Consider the following 22,750-nt stretch of genomic DNA (forward strand, 5'->3'; position numbering starts at 1 on the left):
GGTACAGAAACGGTGAAATGAAGATATTTTCGGTAAAGATCGGTGATATATTTTACTGAAAGCACTTATGAGATGCGTGTCTCCTCCCTCCACCGCTTTCCGCAGCCCTCCACATCATGTGATTGTTCTCCGTTATCCAGGCCGCAGGGCAGCCAGAGAACAGTAACGTTTCATGGGACGCCTTTTTCTGTTCTAGAAAATGTTTTTGTCGCTCTCACTGCGCTACTCCTTCAGCTCTGAGAGGAGATGCACAATCTGGAGAGGGGAAAAACTGGTCTGCGAGAGGTAAGAAAGTTTGGTGTGTAGGAGGTCGAATTGAACAAGCTTATCTAACCAGGGGTGTGGGCTTTAGTCACCATTTATCATCAACATACAGCTCTAATTCATCCTTTTTACCCATTTGTTTTAGGGTCTGTACACTCTTCCTTCAGTCAGGCACTTTAAAGTGAACCCGAGGTGAGAGAGATATGGAGAAAGCCTTATTTATTTCCTTTTAAATAACCGTTGCTTGGCGGGCCTGCTGATGTTCTATGGCTTATAGTGTTAGATGCAGAGGATCAGCAGGACAGCCAGGCAACTGGTATTACTTAAGAAAATATGTGCACCCTCCATATAACTCTCACCTCGGGTTCCCTTTAAAGAGAAGGTTCAGGGAGGGAGGTAAAAAAATTAAAATCAATATCCACTTACCTGGGGCTTCCTCCAGCCCGTGGCAGGCAGGAGGTGCCCTCGCCGCCACTCCGCAGGCTCCCGGTGGTCTCCGGTGGCCGACCCGACCTGGCCAGGCCGGCTGCCAGGTCGGGCTCTGCTGCGCTCCATGGCCTGGCACTTCTGCGGGCGCGCTGACGTCATCGGACGTCCGCCGGGCTGTACTGCGCAGGCGCAGAACTACTGCGCCTGCGCTGTACAGCCCGGCGGACGTCCGATGACGGCAGTGCGCCCGCGTGGGACGCAGAAGTGCCAGGCCTTGGAGCGCAGCAGAGCCCGACCTGGCAGCCTGCCTGGCCAGGTCGGGTCGGCCACCGGGAGCCTGCGGAGCGGCGGCGAGGGCACCTCCTGCCTGCCACAGGCTGGAGGAAGCCCCAGGTAAGTGAATATTGATTTTTATTTTTTCACCTCCCTCCCTGAACCTTCCCTTTTAAACCATTAAAAAGTCTGGTGACTGGGTGTCACCAGCCTGCCTAAAAACCTGCGCTCGTCAGCTCGCGCCTACTCTCTCTTCCATCTTCACGAGGTACTTACATCCGTGATAATGAAAGCTCTTGAAAGCATGGTGCTTCCCCTCCTTAAGCACTCTACTGAGGGACTGCTGGACCCGCACCAGTTCTCATACAGAGCCACCAGGTCCACCGATGATGCCATCAACATCTGCTTGGAGCTCGCTTATGAACACCTGGATAGACCAGACTCCTACGCCAGGATCCTTCTACTGGACTTCAGCTCAGCATTCAATACCATCAGCCCTAAAATACTCCAAGACAATCTCGCTGTGCTAGGAGTCCACCCCACCCTATGCCTGTGGATCACGGACTTCCTCACCGACAGGTCCCAGGTCGTCAGGTTAGGCACTATATCCTCACAGCCTAGGATCACCAACACAGGAGCCCCGCAAGGCTGCGTCCTGTCGCTGTTTCTATTCGCTCTGTATACGAACAACTGTAAATCCACGTAATCAAATTTGCCGATGACACGACCATTGTCGGTCTCATCACCAAAAATGATGAGACTGAGTACCGTCACCAGGTCGATAGCATCTGCCACTGGTGTAGAGAGAACGGTTTGGTCTTGAACACAGCGAAAACTGTGGAGATGATCGTTGATTTCAGGAGGCGCGCCTCCACCCCGCCTCCAATCTGCATTGATTGCAAGGAAGTAGAAAGAGTCCCCAGTGTCAGCCTTTGGGGCACAATTATGACCTGAGGAGGAAAGCCAACACTGCCTCAACACAGAGGAAAGCCCAACAGAGGCTTTTCTTTCTCCGCCAACTGAAAAAGTTCGGTATGGCCCAAAAGCTTCTGACAAACTTCTACTCCGCTACAATCGAATCTGTCCTATGCTCGTCCATCCTGGTGTGGTACGGCAGCTCCTCCGCCAGCGTCAGACTCAAACTGCAGAGGGTCATTAGATCAGCGGAGAAGATCATCGGGAGATCCCTTCCCACTCTAGACCTCCTCTACCACTCTAGGCTGAACTCCAGAGCTTTAAAGATCACCAACGACCCCTCACACCCAGGCTACTGCTTCTTCAGTCAGCTCCCCTCGAGACTCGATCCATCTTCACCAGGACCTCAAGACATGAGAACAGTTTCTTTCCCTCGGCTGTCAACCTTCTGAACTCTCTCCATGGAAATGCCCATCCCCAACCCAAATATCATGCCCGTACTGAGGCACTCTGCACATAGACGATGCTCCAGCTTAAGTGTATTTTTTTGGTTATTTTGCTAGGTTTTTGTATGGTACGTATGCCACACTGTCTCCCTCTGTATAAATGCTATATAATGTTCTGTTCCTACTGCATGTCCTGTCCTGTAACTGTAACTATTTCATGTATCAGTACCCCTGTACGTGCCAAACCCAATTCCGGGCACGACCCAGTCGTACTTGGCAAAAATAAAGATTCTGATTCTGATAATGGGCGGGATTAAAGGAAACCTAAACCGAAAAAAAGTGTTTCACTTACCTGGGGCTTCTACCAGTCCCATGAAGCCATCCTGTGCCCTCGCAGTCACTCATAGTTCTTCCATTTTTACGCGTTACGGGTGCAATGCGTAAATATTACGCATTGCACCCGTAACGCGTAAAAATGTATGTGTTAATGTCTGCGATACCTTCCTGCACCAGTGGGAATGTGTAAAAAGGTATGCATGGCGGCCGGCTGACTCCCAGTCGGCAAAAACAAAACTAGCTCGCAGTGAGGGATGGAAAGAGCCATGAGTGACTGCGAGGGCACAGGGCGGCTGCATGGGGCTGGTAGAAGCCCCAGGTAAGTGAAACACCTTTTTTTTTTTTTTTTTTTTTTTTTTTTTTTTGTTGTTTTTTTGTTTGTTTGTTTAGGTTTCCTTTAAAGGACAACTGAAGCGAGAGGGATATGGAGGCTTCCCTATTTATTTCCTTTCAAGCAATGCCAGTTGCCTGACTGTCCTATTGATCCTCTGCCTCTAATACTTTTAGCCATAGCCCATGAACAAGCATGCAGCAAATCAGGTGTTTCTGACATTATTGTCAGATCTGACAAAATTAGCTGGATGCTTGTTTCTGGTGGTATTCAGGCATTACTGCATCCAAATAGACCAGCAGGGCTGCCAGGCAACTGGTATTGTTTAAAAGGAAACAAATATGGCAGCCTGCATATTATCCTCACTTCAGTTGTCCTTTAAGTGTATTGACTGTAGCTCCTCCGCTGCCTGCAGCTCCGGTACCGGGTCCCGTGACATACTCCAGTCGCGGCCAGTCAAGAAGTAGTGTGCTCTCTACGTATGTCTTTGGCGGCTGCTGGAGAGATACGTAGAGGGCGCACTTCTCTTACATCAGACTTACTAATATAACACGCATTCCTTTAAATCCCGGCCGCTGTGCAGTATGGCGACCGCGATACTTCTATAGAGCGCCTGCTTCTATATTAAATAACATAGAAGTGTCCGCTCTAGTGCAGTATCGTGGTCGACATACTGCACAGCAGCGGCCGCCATTTAACCACTTGCCGACCGCACACTCATACCGTGCGGCGGCAAAGTGGTAGCTGGAGGACAGGTGCCTCCCTAATTAATCAGGAAAGGCCGCTCGCGCGAGCGGCCGTTTCCTGTCAGATCACGGAGCGGGTCTCCGTGAATAGCCTGCGAGCCGCTGATTGCGGCTCGCAGACTAAATGTACACGTAGGAGACACGTCTCCTTTGTTTACATTGTACGGCGGCCGGGGATCGCCGCCATGTGACGGGACAGCCTGTCACTGGCTGCACATGACGGATAGCGTCCTGTGTGCAGTTCTGATCACCGGGGGGGAGCAGGTAGGAGAGGGAGGGGGGAATTTCGCCGCGGAGGGGGGCTTTGAGGTTCCCCCCCCCCCCCCCCCCACAACACCCAGGCAGGCAGGAGAGATCAGACCCCCCCTGCACATCATCCCCATAGGGGGGAAAAAGGGGGGGCAATCTGATCTCTCTGCCTGCTACCTGATCTGTGCTGGGGGCTGCAGAGCCCACCCAGCACAGATCACTAAAAACAGCGCTGGTCCTTAAGGGGGGGTAAAGGGTGGATCATCAAGTGGTTAAAGGAACGTGCGTTGCTATGTAAGCAACGCGCATAACTAAGGAAGGAATGCTATTCTGCACGACCACACGTAGCGTGCACAGTGCTCCTTGGTTGTTTTCAAGTCGTGCTGCTGCTGCAGCGCTCTTTTGTGAATCAAGCCCTGTGATTCTGAAGAAGCAGCCATGTTAAGAGCCGCTAAATGTGAGATAGGCCATCTATGATAACATCACGTGACTCAAGGACTTTAAGGGCCAATTTCCACTAGCTGCTGCTGCGAGACACACAGCGGCACTTCCTGGTCTGCGAGTACACAGACGAATCCCAGAAACCGTTCCATGCATGGCATGGCTATGGGATTCGTTGCCACCCACACGAAAAAATGCTGCAATGTTGGCCGAATTACTAAGGCAAGCGATTCGGACGGCGGCAGCATTACCCCCTATGGCACAGTTTCCCTATGTGATTTGCCTGTGGGGAAATGCTCTGCGGATTCGGCCCGATTTCCGCAGCAGTGGGAATGGGCCCTTAAAGGGAATCTGATCTGAGTAAAATTATTTAAAATAAACACATCATGTAGCTGAAAATGAATATCACATACTTGCCTTGCCATCATTTGCTCTTAGAAGATCACCATTTTCTTCTTACAGTGATTGCTACCAGTTCTGACAATACAGTGGGGTTGCAAAAGTATTCAGCCCCCTTGAAGTTTTCCACATTTTGTCATATTACTGCCACAAACCTGAATCAATTTTATTGGAATTCCACGAGAAAGACCTCACGTGTACACCATTTTGTATTGAAGTGGAACAAAAATCATACATGATTCAAAACATTAAAAAAAAACAAAAAAACTGCAAAGTGGGATGTGCGTAATTATTCAGCCACCTTTAGTCTGAGTGCAGTCAGTTGCTCATAGACATTGCCTGATGAATGCCATTGACTAGAGTGCACCTGTGTGTAATCTAAGCTGCTCTGTGATGGCCTCAGAGGTTGTCTAAGAGAATATTGGGAGCAACAACACCATGAAGTCCAAAGAACACACAAGACAGGTCAGGTATAAAGTTATTGAGAAATTTAAAGCGGGCTTAGGCTACAAAAAGATTTTCAATGCCTTGAACGTCCCACGGAGCACTGTTCAAGCGATCATTCAGAAATGGAAGGAGTGTGGCACAACTGTAAACCTACCAAGACAAGGCCGTCCACCTAAACTCGCAGGCCGAACAAGGAGAGCGCTGATCAGAAATGCAGTCAAGAGGCCCATGGTGACTCTGGACGAGCTTCAGAGATCTACAGCTCAGGTGGGGGAATCTGTCCATAGTACAACTCTTAGGCCCCATACACACATCAGACTATAGTCTTTTGAAAATGAAAGATCACAGACCAATCTTACCACCCTTCATGTAGTATGAGAGCCATACTCTACACAGTCTTTTCTATGGAGCTGAACTCCACATCAGAAAAAAATCTTTGCAAGATGCTGCACACACAGATGCTGTAGAGACACAAAAGATCAGTAGCTGCAAAAGATCTGTTCCTGCCAAAAATCCATTCCTGCAAATTGCAATGATAGTCTATGAGATCTGCAGATCATCATACACACATGATTTAACTGACATTCATCTGCAGATCAAGCAATCATCTGCAGATCTGAAAATCCATCCTGGTGGATCTGATCTGCAGATGAATGTCAGTTAAATCGTGTGTATGATGATCTGCAGATCTCATAGACTATCATTGCAATTTGCAGGAATGGATTTTTGGCAGGAACAGATCTTTTGCAGCTACTGATCTTTTGTGTCTGTACAGCATCTGTGTGTGCAGCATCTTGCAAAGATTTTTTTCTGATGTGGAGTTCAGCTCCATAGAAAAGACTGTGTAGGTATGGCTCTCATACTACATGAAGGGTGGTAAGATTGGTCTGTGATCTTTCATTTTCAAAAGACTATGGTCTGATGTGTGTATGGGGCCTTAGTCGTGCACTACACAAAGTTGGCCTTTATGGAAGAGTGGCAAGAAGAAAGGCATTGTTAACAGAAAGCATAAGAAGTCCTGTTTGCATTTTGCCACAAATCATGTGGGGGACACTGCAAACATGTGGAAGGTGTTCTGGTCAGATGAGACCATAATGGAATTTTTGGCCAAAATGAATCGCTATGTGTGGTGGAAAACGAACACTGCACTTCACTCTGAACACACCATCCCCACTGTCAAATATGGTGGTGGGAGCATCATGCTCGGTGGGTGCTTTTCTACAGCAGGGACAGGTAAGCTGGTCAGAGTTGATGGGAAGATGGATGGAGCCAAATACAGGGCAAACTTGGAAGAAAACCTCTTGGAGACTGCAAAAGGCTTGAGACTGGGGCGGAGGTTCACCTTCCTGCCGGACAAGGACCCTAAACATAAAGCCAGGGCAACAATGGAATGGTTTAAAACAAAACATATCTATGTGTTAGAATGGCCCAAAGTCCAGATCTAAATCCAATCGAGAATCTGTGGCAAGATCTGAAAACTGCTGTTCACAAACGCTGTCCATCTAATCAGACTGAGCTGGAGTTGTTTTGCAAAGAAGAATGGGCAAGGATTTCAGTCTCTAGATGTGCAAAGCTGGTAGAGACATACCCTAAAAGAGTGGCAGCTGTAATTGCAGCAAAAGGTGGTTCTACAAAGTATTGACTCGGGCCGAATAATTACGCACACCCCACTTTGCAGTTTTGTTTTTTTTTAATGTTTGGAATCCTGTATGATTTTCGTTCCAATTCTGACGTGTACACCACTTTGTATTGGTCTTTCACGTGGAATTCCAATAAAATTGATTTGTTGGTGGCAGTAATGTGACAAAATGTCAAAAACTTCAAGGGGGCCAAGTACTTTTGCAAACCACTGTATTTTGTCAGAACTGAAATATACCAGTTGCTGTCAGTTAGAACTGAATGTGCAAGGTAATGTCCATGTTTCCCCATGGCTCAAGTGGGTGATATTACAGTTTAACAGTGTGGTGACCAGGAAGCTGTTATGGGGTAATGGCCATTTTTAAAACAGCGGATGGAGAAATCTGTTGATCACAGTGGACAAATGGGACGCAGGAGAGGAGAGAGAGAGATTGAGACATAAACTACACAGGAGGTAAGTATGACCTGTGTGTGGTTATTTTGACTTTTTATTTTCCGTTCAGGTTCTCTTTAATACTTATAGGCAACTTGGCGGCCAATGGACCATTCGATTATTATAATCGGCCTAGAGACATTGCCTGTACAGAACTCCTTGATCTGTTTTAATCCGTGTGGGTGGCAGAAATTGTGCATGTAAACGCACCTAACCCAGAGGGCCAACATAGCGTACTAACTCAGGAGGGATCACCTGCCAAAAGATGTGTTGTACCTAAGAAAAAAAAAAAGCATCACTACTGTGAAGAAATGCGGGGAGATGGGCTGCCCATCCCCCCCCCCCCCCCCCCCTCAGGTTTAGACAATTTTTAGAAAATCATCATGAAAGGAAAACGATCTCCCACCACCCTACAGGGGTGAAGCTCACAGTAACTAAAGGTACACACACAGATTAGATCTATCACGCTGATCGGATGTACAAGAAATTTACACCCTAACATGTCTGACCGATCTTAATTTTGATCGAGTTTGGATGAAAATTAATTGAAATTATGGATCGGACCAGCGAGATCAACCAGCGAGATGTAATGGGGCCCTAGGCAAGGTAATAAATTTGGAGTCCCCTTGCAGACCTTTTGGTAAGCTGAAGTGGAGAGTGGTCAGAGAAGGTGGCAGGTGAGCCCCTTGACGCCCGCTAGGCCCCCCATCCCCAGACACCTGCCAAGGTTGCCAATCCACGGCATGGAGCAGTGCAGCACAATGGTTCAATGAAACATCAATAGATTTCATGCTGAGATCTGTTTAATATCTATGTGCAGTGTGTGGAGGGAATACGTCTCTGATCAGATTAAGATCAGAGAGGGATCGATCTTTTTGCCGCATTGGGTGGCGGTCTATAAATGTGTGGCCTCCCTAACAACTGTAAGAAGCACCCATCAATGCCAAAATATTTAAAAGCTATAAAATAGAGTGTGATGCTGGGCATACACAGCCTCGATTATGCGCCGAATCAGGCCGCTGGCTCGATCCCGGCGCATCCCCACTCGTCTCCGCCGGCGCTTGCATCGCTCCCCGCGGGCGCTCCTTATCTTCCGCTCGATTCCCCGCTATAGTCTGCCCGCGGGGATCGAGCGGGGAATCTATCCGGCAGGTCATCGGACCTGACGGATTTGATCAATTGAGCCATCAGCGGCTCGATTGATAAGAAGCAAACGCGCCGTGTATGCCCAGCATAAGAGGTGGGCTGGCCGATTAGCAATTTAAAGCGGATCCGAGTTGAAAAACTAACTATAACAAGTAACTTGTCTATATATCTTCTCTAAAGTTTAGATAGTTTACACAGCAAATCTAGCTGCAAACAGCTTTAATAGAATATGATTGATTATTCCTGTGATACAATGACAGCAGCCATGTTGTTTGTAAACATTACACAGAAGCAGGCTTATCTGCATCTTGAGCAAAAAACTTAATTCCCCCTCCTCCCCTCTGCCTCTGAAATCTCTGGCTAGTAATACCTCCCCCTCCTCCTGCCCAGACTGAGCTCCCATGAGCCCTTGCTACTGTCTGAAAGTGCCTTGGCTCTCTGAAAACCTGTGGGCGTGGCTTCTTTAGTTATAGGGATTCTTATAGATATAGGGAATTAGAGTATTAAAACAAAAACAAAAAAGTATTTGGCTTGAGGAATGCCCTATAAACAATAGGAAAGGAACACAATTATGCAATGAGTAAAAGTTCATCTCGGATCCACTTTGCATCATGTTTGCATGCGAATGTAATATTGTCCGGAGCGTGGAAATGGGCCAATCGGATGCCCTTCCTGCTGATTTACATTGGCCCATTTCCAAGCGGCATATAAATTGCATTAAATTAGATAGATATTGCATTCAATTAGATGAGTATCTTTAATTAAGTAAAACCCTCCTGGGCGTTACGGACGAGCTCAGCTCGTCCAGTAACGCCGCAGGGCACTGCTCAGGCCCTGGTGGGCCGATTTGGACATTTTTTTTTTTCAAACACGCAGCTAGCACTTTGCTAGCTGCCTGTTTGTTCCGCTTGCCGCCGATGCGCCGCAAAAGAGGAAACCCCCCCCCCTCCCCCGCCGACCCCGTGCACAGCCTGGCCAATCACCTCCAGGCTGCGCTGTGGGGTGGATCGGGACTTCCCCCTGACGTCACATCAATGAAGTCGATGACGTCCTTACGATCATCGCCATGGCGATGGGGGAAGCCCATACAGGAAATCCCGTTCAGAACGGGATTTCCTGTTGTACATGGGCGGCGATCTGAGATGCTGGGGGGGGGGGGACGCCGCAGGGAGGGTGAAATTGTGTAGCTAGCGCTAGGCTAGCTACATGATAGAAAAAAACCCCTCCCACGGCCGTGGGAATCAGAACGCCAGAGAGTTTACCACCCCTTGCACAGTTAATTAATACAACTTTTCTAGGATTGTGAAATTTGGATTAGGTCACTTTCACACTGGGGGGATTTATTGCGCCATTAAAGTTGCAACGTATCTGCGTTTAGAGGTGTCACACTGCAAGCAGTGAGTTACCACAATGCAACATTTTTCAACACTGATGGGGAGAAAAGGGGGGGGGGGGGGAATCACTTGTGTGCTGTGTTGTGTGGCCCTGCAGCTTGGCCTTAAAGCTGCAGTGGCCAATCTTACAAAAAAGGCCTGGTCGTTTGGGGGGTTTAATACTGTGGTCCTCAAGTGGTTAAAGATAGTTTACAAAAAATAAGTGTTAAGTTGCCCATACATCTTACGCTTTTGCAGCCTGATCGACCACCCGATTAGGTAATTATATCAAATCAGATCAAATCTGTGCCACAAGTCCGCCCCATCAATGCTCTGATTGGTTTCGGGCTGAAATTGGTCAAATGCATCGATTGGACATGCTGGAAAATCTTGGTCACACATGCTTGATCGGGTGCGCAGTGGTAGCCGATGGCTGTGGAGTTGGAGCAATTTTGGGTACCTGGCGTTGGAGTCGGAGGTTTCATAAATGAAGGAGTGGGATGATTTTTGTACCGACTCTATAGCCATAGTGGTGGTCGATACGGCAATGACTGACATACTCAATGGACCCATGGCCACCTGTCCCGCTGACCCAACTCCCAGCCTCCTCCTCTGTCATCCCCGTTACCATGAGTGCCTGTATCAGGTGGCACCAGGCGAGTGTGTGTAATGTCACACGCCATGTGGTACAGGCGCTCACAGTAACGGCAGGAGACCGGGAGTCGCCCCAGCGGGACAGGTGAGAGTTTACATAGCTCGGGGGAGGGCGCAATTAACACTTGTGGGGAGGCAGTGGTGCTATTTCATGCTGAAATCTGTGGGGAACCGGCCTGTGGTGTATGGGCAGACAACAGATCTCTCTCTGATCCAATCTGATCAAAATGAGATTTGTTTCATGGTGGACCTGCTTATACATGGCCTGACGTATGGGCAGCTTTACTCTTCGGTGTAGTAGTCCATACTCGTGTCATTCATCGGGGCTGGCTCGCACTATGAGGGGCTGACGTTCCTGATTTGTGGTGTTCCGCTGGCTCGCACTGTCTGTCTGCAGAGCTGGAGCGTTTCATAGCCTCAGACATGCCAACATCTGCTAAGTATTGGGCAGGTCCACTGCAGTATTACAACAAACTTCCTATATCCAGAAACATTTTTACTACTATATCCAGTGCAAATGGACTTTGTGAACAGGCCCATAGGAAAGCTCAGCTCCATTCTGCATGTCCGCTGGGCTTTTCCTATGGGCCAGTTCACATAGTCCATTTGCATCACATACAGTAAGTTTGTTGTAATACCGCAGAAAGGTATTACAACAAACCGTTCTGCGGTTCTGCATTCAGCAATGCATCGAACATCTTATCAAATGTTAATTCACTAAGGCAGTTACCACATAGAGGACGGAAATTAACAAGTAGTGAGTAGAGATGGCTCGAACCTCAGATTTTGGGTTCGCGGACTGCGGACGCAAACTTCCGCAAAAGTCGGCAAACTCGGCGGACCGCCATAGACTTCAATGGGCAGGCGAACTTTAAAAACTCCAAACCCGGTTTCTGGCCACAAAAGTGATGGAAAAGCTGTTTCAAGGGGTCTAACACCTGCAGGGGGGCATGGCGCAGTGGGATACACGCTAAAAGTCCTGCAGCCTGTCATTCTATATCGGCTTCCCCGCCGCTACCCACCTCCGTGTGCTTCCTCCAATCGGAAACTAAGCCGCGACCTGGGAGGTACTACATGGGTCACGGCTTAGCTTCCAATTGGAGGATTAGTGCTCGGGTGGGCGCTGCGATTTTTCTAAGCCCTTTTGCAGAGCGATTCTGCTTTTTTCACTTCCTGACGCAAGTCAAGAAGTGAACTCTTTGACCCACAAAAGAATAAATACAATGTATTTATTCATGAAAGCGCTGGGGACATCGCTACACAAAGCGCTTTTTCAAGCGCTTTGCAATTTCCCTATACCTTCTATTGAGCAAAAACACGCAGAAAATGGTACAGGCAGCACTTTGCTGAGCGGATCGGAAACGAAACACTCAGATGTGAACACTCTCTTAGAGAATAATTGCACAACCGCTTTAGGGCGATTTTCAAAATCGCCGGCGCTTGAAAAAAGGGCAAAAACGCCTCTAGTGTGAACAAGCCCTAATAGAGCTTCTCTTAAAGTGAACCAAAGACAAAGCACCCTCATGTATTTTACCATATATATCAATGGGAACGTGACCGTAACCACCTACCCTGCTCTCTGTTTCATCCTTCCCTGCTACATCTGCCTGTTATCAGCCCTGATAAGAATCCCTGACTGAGCATTCAGTCTAGCTTTTCCCGGAATGATTAAAGCTGAGTCAGTTTTCTGTGATGTTTTTTCAAGCCCAAGCCTGCCCCCTTGTGGTTCTGCTTTGCTGCTTCGAGGATAAATAGCAGGAAAGCAAAGCCACAAAGGGGCAGACTTGGGCTTGAAAAGACATCACAGAAGACTGACTCAGCTTTAATCATTCCGGGAAAAGCTAGACTGAATGCTCAGTAGGGGATTCTTATCAGGGCTGATAACAGGCAGATTTAGCAGGGAAGAATGAAACAGAGAGTAGGGTAGGTGGTTACTGGCATGTTCCCATTGATGTATATGGTAAAATACATGAGGTTGCTTAGTCTCTGGTTCCCTTTAAGTGAGAGATGAAGCCAGAGCCTCATGCATAGGAAGTATCTATCCTAGTCTAGAGGCTCCCTTTGCTGAATTGCTCTGTTAGTTTGGCATTGTTATTGGCCTGAGGAAGCAGGCTCAGACCCGTGAAACGCATTGCCTGTGCTATCTAATAAAATATTTTTGTCACTACAAAGATTTTCGTCATTGAGGTAAGCCACCTCCATTTTCTTTGTTTTTAAACGATTTTATCTACTACTAGGGCGCCTCTTTTTTTACCTCTAGTGTGTATCTATGCTCAAGTCACACTTATTTCATTTGCAAACCAGCACTGTGAAATTACAGTGAGAATCAGAGGGAACCAATATTCCTTCTCACATTTTACTGAGGAAGTCCTATCCAGGAGACAGACTTCCTGTGCCCATCAGAGAGTTCTAAAAGCTACAAACCTCAAAAATAAAAGCAGGCAGCAAAATTGTGTTGTATTATTTCCCAAATTTCCAAATTGTGTTGTATTATTTCTGTATATATTTACCTTATAAAGTACACATTTGACAAGGGTTTGCTTTAGCTTGTCATTTATCATGTTGTGCAGAGTCAGGCCCTCCCTGGTGGGTGGAGCCATTGGCAGATATGGTAATCATGTCCCCTCAGTTTTTGGACCCTTGACTCTTCCCACCAGTATTTGAGGAGATCCAGAACACTGACATGAAATACAAGAATCGCATCCGCAGCCGAATCGCCAACCTGAAAGACTCCAAGAACCCGGATCTGCGGAAGAACGTGCTGTGTGGCGGGATCACCCCGGAGCAGATCGCGGTGATGTCCTGCGAGGTGAGTGTGTTTCCGGGCGGGCAGCCGTTGATTGGCTTTGGGCTTGTGAGCGCGGCTGCTGTGCTTTTGCTTCTTGCATGTTTCAGAAGCGATTCTGAGGCATCTTTGTTTTGATGTTTGATCTACAGAGCAAAGTCAATGCCCGTCTGTGTTTGTTCCCTGCATTGCTATAGTGACCCTCAAAACTTAGTAAAACAGGAGGAATATACCATGATGAATACATAAGCAGAGGTCATCCTTAGTAAATACCACCTGAGGGATCAGAAGAGACACATAACTTACATGAAAGGGTCCTGTTGCTGCTTTTCAAACCATGGATCTCCTTTTGTCCTTGTGCCCCTCCAGCTGTCCAGGACACACCCCCTCTCCCCCGGCCAGCTGTGTGAGCGCTAATGTTTGAATGTAAGAGATCAGGCCCAATTTATAGAAGAGAGCTTCTAGGATCAGGCCACATGGATATAAAACTGTATTATGTGAATTGGTTGTGTTCTGGTTACAAATTGAACTGGATATTACGTTATTATGTAAGATGGCTGCTATCTCACTCTATATATAAAAAATAAAAGCTGCCCATCTCCCCCCTCTGGTGACAGTAGTACAGGAAGCAGTCATCTTGCAGAACAACGTAATATCCAGTTAATTCTGTAAGTAGGACACTGCTGTAAGGCCGTAGCGAAAAAAACAAACTAGCCTAGGACAATAATATAGCGGCACCAATAATATCTGTAGAATCAATCGCATCTCTATAAAAAAAACTTTTTTTTTCTTTATCTAGCCTCCAGAGTTAAAGTGACTAATGCCAGTGAATGAAGGTCTTAGAAACCTGGGCATAAACCTTCCCAAAACACACCCAAGAGTCGTTATTCAGAAATATAATATAATTGGCCAAAATTTCTACTAGTAAGCCATATACAATCTGTTACGGGACTCAATGCATTTCGTGCGACAGTGCACACTTCTTCAGGAGAACAGTCACATGATACTAAGACAGTATTAATGAATGTGAGTAGTTTTTATTATAAAAAAGAGTGCTTGGATCTATGAGGTCCATCTCTAAAGGGATGAATAAATGCTCAGGAGGGAGATGGGAGTGATACTTAACATTGACCCATGTATGTGCTAGATCAGACTGTAGTCCTGCTTGCAGCCTGCCATGCTGTGGCCGGAGAAAGCAGGCTGACAGCCACACCTCACACTCTTCCATGTTCCTCCCACTTCAGGTTCCTTTAAAAGACTTTTCCCTCCCACCTCCAGGAGATGGCGAGCAACGAGCTGAAGGAGATGAGGAAAGCTATGACCAAGGCGGCCATTGAAGAGCATCAGATGGCCAAGACAGGAGGAACACAGACGGACCTCTTCACCTGCGGCAAGTGCAAGAAGAAAAATTGCACCTATACCCAGGTAATTCTACCGGATGCACTGACACAAGAACACCACCAGGGGATGTACATATACCCAGGTGATTATGAGTGCACTGACACAAGAACACCACCAGGGGATGTACATATACCCAGGTGATTATGAGTGCACTGACACAAGACCACCACCAGGGGATGTACGTATACCCAGGTGATGAGTGTACTGATGAAAGAACACCATCGGGGATGCACATAAACAGGTAATTCTACCAGATGCAATGACACATGACCACCACCAGGGGGTGCACATATGCTCAGGTAATTTTACTCGATGCACTGACGCATGACCACCACCATGGGGTGCACATATACCCAGGTAATTCTACTGGATGCACTGATGCAAAAACACCACCAGGTGGTGCACATGTCCCCAGGAAATTCTAATGCAAGAACACCACCAGGGGGTGTGCATATACCCAGGTAATTCTGTTGCATGCACTGATGCATAATGCTACCAATGGGTGCACATACTGTATGGTAATTCTGCTAGATGCACTGATACAAGGGAACCACCAGGGGGCGCACATATACATAGGTAATTATGCTGGATGCACTGATGCAAAAAAAAAACACCACCACCACCAGAGGGTGCATGCATACCCAGGTAATTCTGATGGTTGCACTGATGACAAGCGGCACGCCTACCGTTTAATGCTGTAAAAACATCCATCTGAACCGGCCCTTAGGCAAAATTGACTGCCAAACATCTGGGAGCCCCCCTTCCCCCATACACACACAAAATTACCTCTACAAATATATAATAAACCCCTTTATCTTATCTTTTGTGACTCTTTCAACTGGCAGAGTCCCAGTGGATTGGTGTACAGCCCACGTTTTCCCATTATTTAAGAAGGGCAAAAAAACAGATCTAGGTATTTATAGACCTGTAAGCTTAACTTCAGTTGTATGCAAAATATTTGAGGGGTTACTAAGAGATACTATACATGACTTCATAGTAGAAAATAATCTCATTTCTCAGCATCAACATGGATTTACTAAAGACAGGTCCTGTTTGTTTGACTAACATGCTCAGCTTTTATGAGGTAGTGAACGCCAATGTGGATATTGGGAACGCTGTAGATGTGATATACTTGGACTTTGCAAAGGCCTTCAACACTTTTCCACACAAAAGTCTGTTGCAAAGTTGAGGATGCAAGGACTGGGGAAGAGTCTTTGTGCTTAGATAGGGAACTGGCTAATGGACAGAAAACAGAGTGGTGGTCAATGGATCATACTCAAAATGGGTGACTGTAAGCAGTGGGGTCCCACAGGGGTCTGTACTGGGTCCAGTGCTCTTCAATTTATTTTTTAATGACCTAGTAGATGCAGTAGTAAGCAATGTTGCTATTTTTGCAGATGACACAAAATTGTGCAGAATCGTCAACTCACAGGAAGATAGGGGACATACTGCAACAGGATCTGGATAGGATGGCTAGATGGGCACATAACTGACAGATGAAATTCAATGTTGAAAATGTAAAGTCATGCATTTTGTTCGTACCAATGGTCTAGCACCCTGCAAAGTAAATGGGATACAGTTGGGGACATCAAACTTAGAGAAGGACATAGGAGTACTCTTCGACAACAAGTTAAATAATCTTACTCAATGCCAAGCCGCTGCAGCTAAAGCTAACAAAATTTTGGGATGCATTAAAAGGGAAATAAAAACTCCGAGATGCTAGCATAATATTGCCCCTGTTTAACTCTCTAGTAAGGCCACATCTGGAATATGGAATTCCGTTCTGGCACCACATTACAGGAAAGATATTGCAGTTTTAGAGCAGGTGCAGAGACGAGCTACAAAATTGATACGTGGGATGGAAGGTCTCACTTACCAAGAAAGGCTAGATAAACTAGGTTTATTTAGTCTAGAGAAAAGACGCCTTAGAGGAGATCTAATTAACATGTATAAATACATCAGAGGGCAATATAATAGCTTGGCGGATGAGCTTTTTGTCCCTGGGACTTCTCAAAGGACTAGACATGATCTGCGCATGGAGGAAAAATGTTTTAGCCATTTATTTAGGAAAGGGTTCTTTACAGTGAGAGTGATTAAGGTGTGGAATGCATTTCCACAGGAAGTAGTTATGGGAAATTCTATACCTGCATTTAAAGGGGGCTTAGATACTTTCCTTGCGTTGAAAGACATCCATGGCTACAATTACTAGGTAATGCCCAATGATGTTGATCCAGGGATTTTATCTGATTGCCATCTGGAGTCGGGAAGGAATTTCTTCCCTTTTGGGGCTAATTGGACCGTGCCTTGTAAGGGTTTTTCGCCTTCCTCTGGATCAGCAGGGATCTGTGAGGGAGCAGGCTGGTGTTGTACTTTGTTCTCTGGTTGAACTCGATGGACGTATGTCTTTTTTCAACCCAAGTAACTATGTAACCCCCCAAGCATTTGTGCTTCCTGCAGAAGGTAACGTGGGGGGGGGGGGGGGGAGTGATAACGTATCATTTGCTGTGATAAAAAAAAAATAGGAATGTCTTAATTTTAATATAGCTCAGGAACTGTGTGACTGTCAGGCTGCAGTATTTTATATAGACTCGCTGTATATTGATTATTAATCTGTGTATTGGTTGTGGCTGTGTTACAGGTGCAGACCCGCAGTGCCGATGAACCAATGACCACCTTCGTTGTGTGTAATGACTGTGGAAACCGCTGGAAGGTGAGTATATTATGGTCGGCCTCATTGCCAGTCTCTAGGCCAGTGTTGGCTGATTTAATCTGGTTATGCAATATTACTGCGGGGCTAAACGCGGGACATCAAGCTCTGCACCATATGCAGTAGTGACCGCGGGTGTGTCATGGGAGGCGGAGAGACCACGTGTGTCATGGGAGGCGGAGAGACCACGTGTGTCATGGGAGGCGGAGAGACCACGTGTGTCATGGGAGGCGGAGTGACCGCAGGGTGTGTCGCGGGAGGTGGAGTGACCGCAGGGTGTGTCGCGGTGGGTGGAGTGACCACAGGGTGTGTCGCGGGAGGTCGGAGTGACTCCCAAGTGCATAATGGATGGTGCAGTAACACCCATGTGTCTGACGGGCAGAGTGACCCCCAAGTGTGGAATGGATGGTGCATTGACCCCCCCCCCCCCAAGTGCATCACAAAACCAAGCAGCACGCTGAACTGGCATGCTGGAACAAGGGGTAAACAAGACGACAAAAAAGCAAACACACCTATAGAAATCAGCACCACCAACAGGCATACAGTAATTCCTAAATATTAACTATAGTTAAACCAATCCACATTCAGTCAAGAATAATTGAAGTATAAATTGTATGTGAATTGTTCTTAATATGGATTGATTGAACTGGCGGTAATACAGATTTAGGAGCTATACCTGTTGGTGGTGAGGATTTGCACTGGGGAGTTTTTCTATTTTTGTTTTTTGTGGCCACAAGCGCATCACTTCTGGTCCTGTTGGTTCTGTCAGATTTTAACTTCCTATTTTTTTTGCGATAGTGGTCCTTTAAAGGTTTGTCTCATCTCCCAATTTAGACTAGTCAGGAATGTTTTTTCGTAACGATCACCTCATATAAATAGTCACTACTTTCCATGGCAGGCATTGGGTAGTGAGAATAGAAACAACAGGTGCCCTTTAATTTCCCTGGCATTCAATTTCTACTGGATTTCTATGTGTAAAAGTGGTTCAATTAATTTTCATGAAATTTTTGTCTGTAACTTAACAAAATGTGTCCAGCAAGGGTCTAGTATACACTGTGAGGGTTCGTTCACACTCGGGGCGTATTTGTGTGCAAAATGCTCACAAAATCGCTTTGTGCAGAGATTGATCAGCAATTGTCTTGCGTCAGGGAGTGAATTACAAAACCGCTCTGGAAAAACGCTTCGAAAAGTACTTTTACCAGAAACGCAGCGTGCAGTGGAGCGCCGGGGGGGGGGGGGGGGAATGCACAAAAACTTAAACTGTTTGTGTTTTCGATTGTAGGTGTGAATGAGGCCTCCATATAATAGAAGTTTAAAACTTTCATGTCGAAAAATAAGGGCTCGTTTCCACTATTACGGTGCGGAATCGCCTGGATTCCACCGCTGATGAAATCGCATGCAGATGCGATTCCGCATGCGTTTTTTGCCGCGAATTCGCATAGGTGAGGGTATATGCGATTTTAACCATGTCACTGCCTGTGTGAATTTACATTGGTACCTATGCGAATTCGCATGCGAATTCGCGGCAAAAAACGCATGGGGAAAACGCATGCGATTTCCCTATTAAATACATTGTGTGCGATTCGCCTGCATTCCACATGCAGGCGAATTCTGCAGGGTGTTCCGTGCAGATTTTCTCTGCACAATAAAACGCTCCCGCAGACGCATAAGTGGAAACAGGCCCATTCACTTATATTGTCTATGCGAATCCGCATACGCAAGACGCATGCGGATTCGCGATAGTGGAAACGGGGCCTCAATGTAATTTTCGTTTTCTGCCAGGACACGATTTACCCACATACGTTAAAATTCGCTTTCATGTGCAAAATTTCACAGAGCATATGGACATTTGTATGCGAAAATTTTCATACGAATGCCAATTTTTTTTTTAATGCGAAAAATGCATGTAAAAAAAACCAGAACCATGCTTTAGAATGGCTGCATACCATTTTCAACTAGTTTTCCCTAGAGGAGTCAGGGCTGAACCACAGTGCAGAGCGCTATTTCAATATGTCAGCGCTGCGCTTGCGTTTCTAAAAACACACTCGCATTGAGGCCAAGTTCACGTTGAAGCATTTTACTAGCGATTTCTGCCGCATTCTCCCTGTAGCGATTTGCTGAAATAACAAACGTGCTGCATGCAGCATATTTTAGAGGTTTTGGTGCAAGTTGCCTTTCAATGTGAACGAATGTCAAAACGCAATTGCTCCGAAATCGCTTTCGCATACAGTGAAAAGTTGCAGGAAAATCGCTTTGCAAAACGCTAGCAGTTTTGTTAGCATTTTGGGATTCCCAGTGTGAATGAGGCCTAACGTGCATTAAAATTGAGGCAAAATTGCTGAAGTGGCGATCTCTGGAAAAATTACGATTTTTATCATGATTTTAATGAAAGTCAATGGGAGTGTGTTTTAAAAATGCAAACGCAGTGCTGATGGATCCAAAAGTGCTCACATTGTGGCTCAGACCCCAGGCTCTTCCATTCCGCAAGGGAGACTGAGTCACCCCTTGCAGTGAGGTGCTGGAGCAGGGGCGTAACAGTGGCCCCCGCAATGGATGCATCTGCAGGGGGGCCCATGGGGGAGAGAAGCCTGGGGCAGGCAGCTCTAGGGCCCGCCCTGGGCCATTTCTAGGGGCAGAAGGTGAAGCAGCGGGCACACAGCAGCAGGGAGAGGGGCTCAACTCCTCTTTCACGTTCCATGTGACGAAGGTCCGGTCCGCTCTACTTCCATCCAAAGCTTCACTGTCTGTGTGTCTGTGGGTGGTGGGGGTGGGGGGGTTAGTGATTTCTAGTTACGCCCCTGCGCTGGAGGCTGCCATTCGTTTGACTTCATTCTTTTCATTCGCAGTTTTGTTAAGGACGCGACTCGACCGATCTCAGTCTTCCCATCACGCCGCATGAAGAGAGTCCACGATGTGCATTTCCTCTGTACCAATCCGTAACCAATCCTGCCATTATTGTTATATACTTATATATAAATATATATATATATCTTTTTTTTATGTTTGTGGAGAAATCACATATTTATGTTGTAGAATTTTTGTTCTATGCATTCCATAACAATTAGATGGTGCCGACCGGAAGCAGCCAGATCGGCTTTGTATAAAACATTAATAATCAACTGTCCCAAATAAAGTTGGTATCTGTCTCCGTTTTCAGCTGTCTCTGCGGTTTGGTTATTGGTAGAGATTGGTGACCCCACTGGAGTGAGAATAACCTGGTGATTCTATAAAGGCAGAACAGTGCTCATGTGGTGTGTTATAAGCCTCCTACCACTAGAGGGCAGGCTGAAGTTTATTATACAGTCCTTTGGTGAGCGTTTCGTGTCAGGGTAGCATGAGGTGTATGGGCTGTGGAGGTGTGCATAAGACACATTCACCATCCGTTCCAGCCTCTACCTGTTCATTCTTCACCCCATTTCTGAATCGTGTTCAGTCAGAGACTGTACTGAAAGCTTCTCCCAAACTTGAGACCAGTCCAATGATCTTGAACTCCATGCCCACGGTAACCAGTATAACAGAAAAACAGAAAATCCTCCTAGTTGTTAGGAATGGAGGGCTGTAGTATTTACATCACTTCCAAATCACGGAACAAACATTTCCTCTTTGGAATCTGGCCCTATTCTAACCCAAGACAATTAAAAAGGGCGCCGTACATTTAGGTGCCGCCATAGGCCGTAATGTGAATTAAAGGATACCCGAACTGACATGTGGCATGATGAGATAGACATGGGTATGTACAGTGCCTAGCACACAAATACCTATGCTGTGTTCCTTTTTTTTCTTTCTCTGCCTGAAAGAGTTAAATATCAGGTATGTAAGTGGCTGACTCAGTCCTGACTCAGACAGGAAGTGACTACAGTGTGACCCTCACTGATAAGAAATTCCCCTTTTTACCTCTCAGAAGCCATTTTCTGCTAGGAAAGTGTTTTATAGTTGGAATTTCTTATCAGTGAGGGTCAGAGAGGTAAAAAGGGGAATTTCTTATCAGTGAGGGTCACACTGTAGTCACTTCCTGTCTGAGTCAGGACTGAGTCCGCCACTTACATACCTGATATTTAACTCTTTCAGGCAGAGAAAGAAAAAAAAAGGAACACAGCATAGTTATTTGTGTGCTAGGCACTGTACACACGTCTATCTCATCATGTCACTTCGGGTATCCTTTAAGGCTATAGCAGCGCTCAGTTAGTAATTTAGGAGCCGAAGAAATTCTGAATTGCACTCGTTCGTTTTTTTTTTGTTTTTTTTCTCCAGGTGGCCTGGAGGGGGAATAGTAATTGGTGCCACCGTGACTTGTGCAGGAGCTGGGTGAGACGCTTTTTGGCTTCACCCTGCTCCCAAATTTCCCAGTGCTCTTTTTAACATGTATGCATTTTAACCACCCTCACTCATCATGCAAGCAGACATTGCAGCATCATGCCTCTATTGGGAGCATACTTGTAGTCCTTAATGCACACCTGAACGCATAGTGATATGGAAGCTGCTATATTTATTTCCTTTTAAGATATGCAGATTGCTTGGCTGTTCTGCTGGTCCTCAGTACCCACTGCTAGATGGACCGGGGATCTCTGTCAAAGAACGATCATTCCCTGGGCGAATCTGTAAAGCTGGCCATACACTGGCCCGATTTGCGCCCGTTTCGACAGCAGATTCGATCACTGGGATCGAATCTGCTGCCAATCGTTCACGCTACACGGCGAATTTCGATCCATTTTGTCCGATCCCGTCGATCGCGCCGTGCGGAAAATAAGTCGATCGCCCACGGGTAAAGAGCGCATCGCTAGCGGCGTTCGAGTGCCCGACGACCGACGCAATAGAGCCCGCATACATTACCTGCTCCGCCGGCGCGACTCCAGTCTCCCGGTCACCGCTGCTCTGTCTGCGCTCTGGTCTCCAGGTCCGGCATGCATCACTTCTTCTAGCCCGGCAGGAAGTTTAAACAGTAGAGCGCCCTCTACTGTTTAAACTTCCTGCCGGGCTAGAAGAAGTGAGGCATGCCGAACCTGACCGGGGGACTGGAGTCGCGCCGGCGGAGCAGGTAATGTATGCGGGAGGGCGGGGGCAGCACCAGCACCACCACAACAGATTGTGAACGGTTTCAGGCTGAAATCGGTTCACAATCTGTTTGCTGTAAAGGTAGCCATACGATCCCTCTCTGATCAGATTCGATCAGAGAGGGATCTATCTGTTGGTCGAATCTGATGGCAAATCGACCAGTGTATGGCCACCTTAGCGTTGTAAATGAACAATCGTTTTTCACAATCGCGGCATGGGAGTAATCCTCCGTGATTTAATCCAGCATGGTGGTCGTTAATGAATTTTCATTAAACCATGTTGCGC

General features: G+C 46.7%; 1 protein-coding gene across 4 annotated transcripts in view; it reads left to right on the top strand.

Annotated features, from left to right (window-relative positions):
* The window catches only part of TCEA2 (transcription elongation factor A2), a 44,047-nt gene extending 23,478 nt beyond the window's left edge, over nt 1-20,569 (top strand). For 3 of the 4 annotated variants that reach the window (XM_068263196.1, XM_068263195.1, XM_068263194.1), the window contains 4 exons: nt 13,175-13,329; nt 14,584-14,730; nt 17,345-17,416; nt 20,260-20,569. In XM_068263196.1, coding sequence (XP_068119297.1) covers nt 13,175-13,329; nt 14,584-14,730; nt 17,345-17,416; nt 20,260-20,268 — 383 coding nt within the window. In that variant the 3' untranslated portion in view covers nt 20,269-20,569. Of the gene's footprint in view, nt 1-13,174; nt 13,330-14,549; nt 14,731-17,344; nt 17,417-20,259 lie in introns of those variants that run through there. The other variant, XM_068263197.1, reaches the window with a different exon arrangement.
* Nucleotides 20,570-22,750: the final 2,181 nt, after the last annotated feature.

The sequence above is a fragment of the Hyperolius riggenbachi genome, chromosome 12, assembly GCF_040937935.1.
Source record: "Hyperolius riggenbachi isolate aHypRig1 chromosome 12, aHypRig1.pri, whole genome shotgun sequence".
Classification (NCBI taxonomy): domain Eukaryota; kingdom Metazoa; phylum Chordata; class Amphibia; order Anura; family Hyperoliidae; genus Hyperolius; species Hyperolius riggenbachi.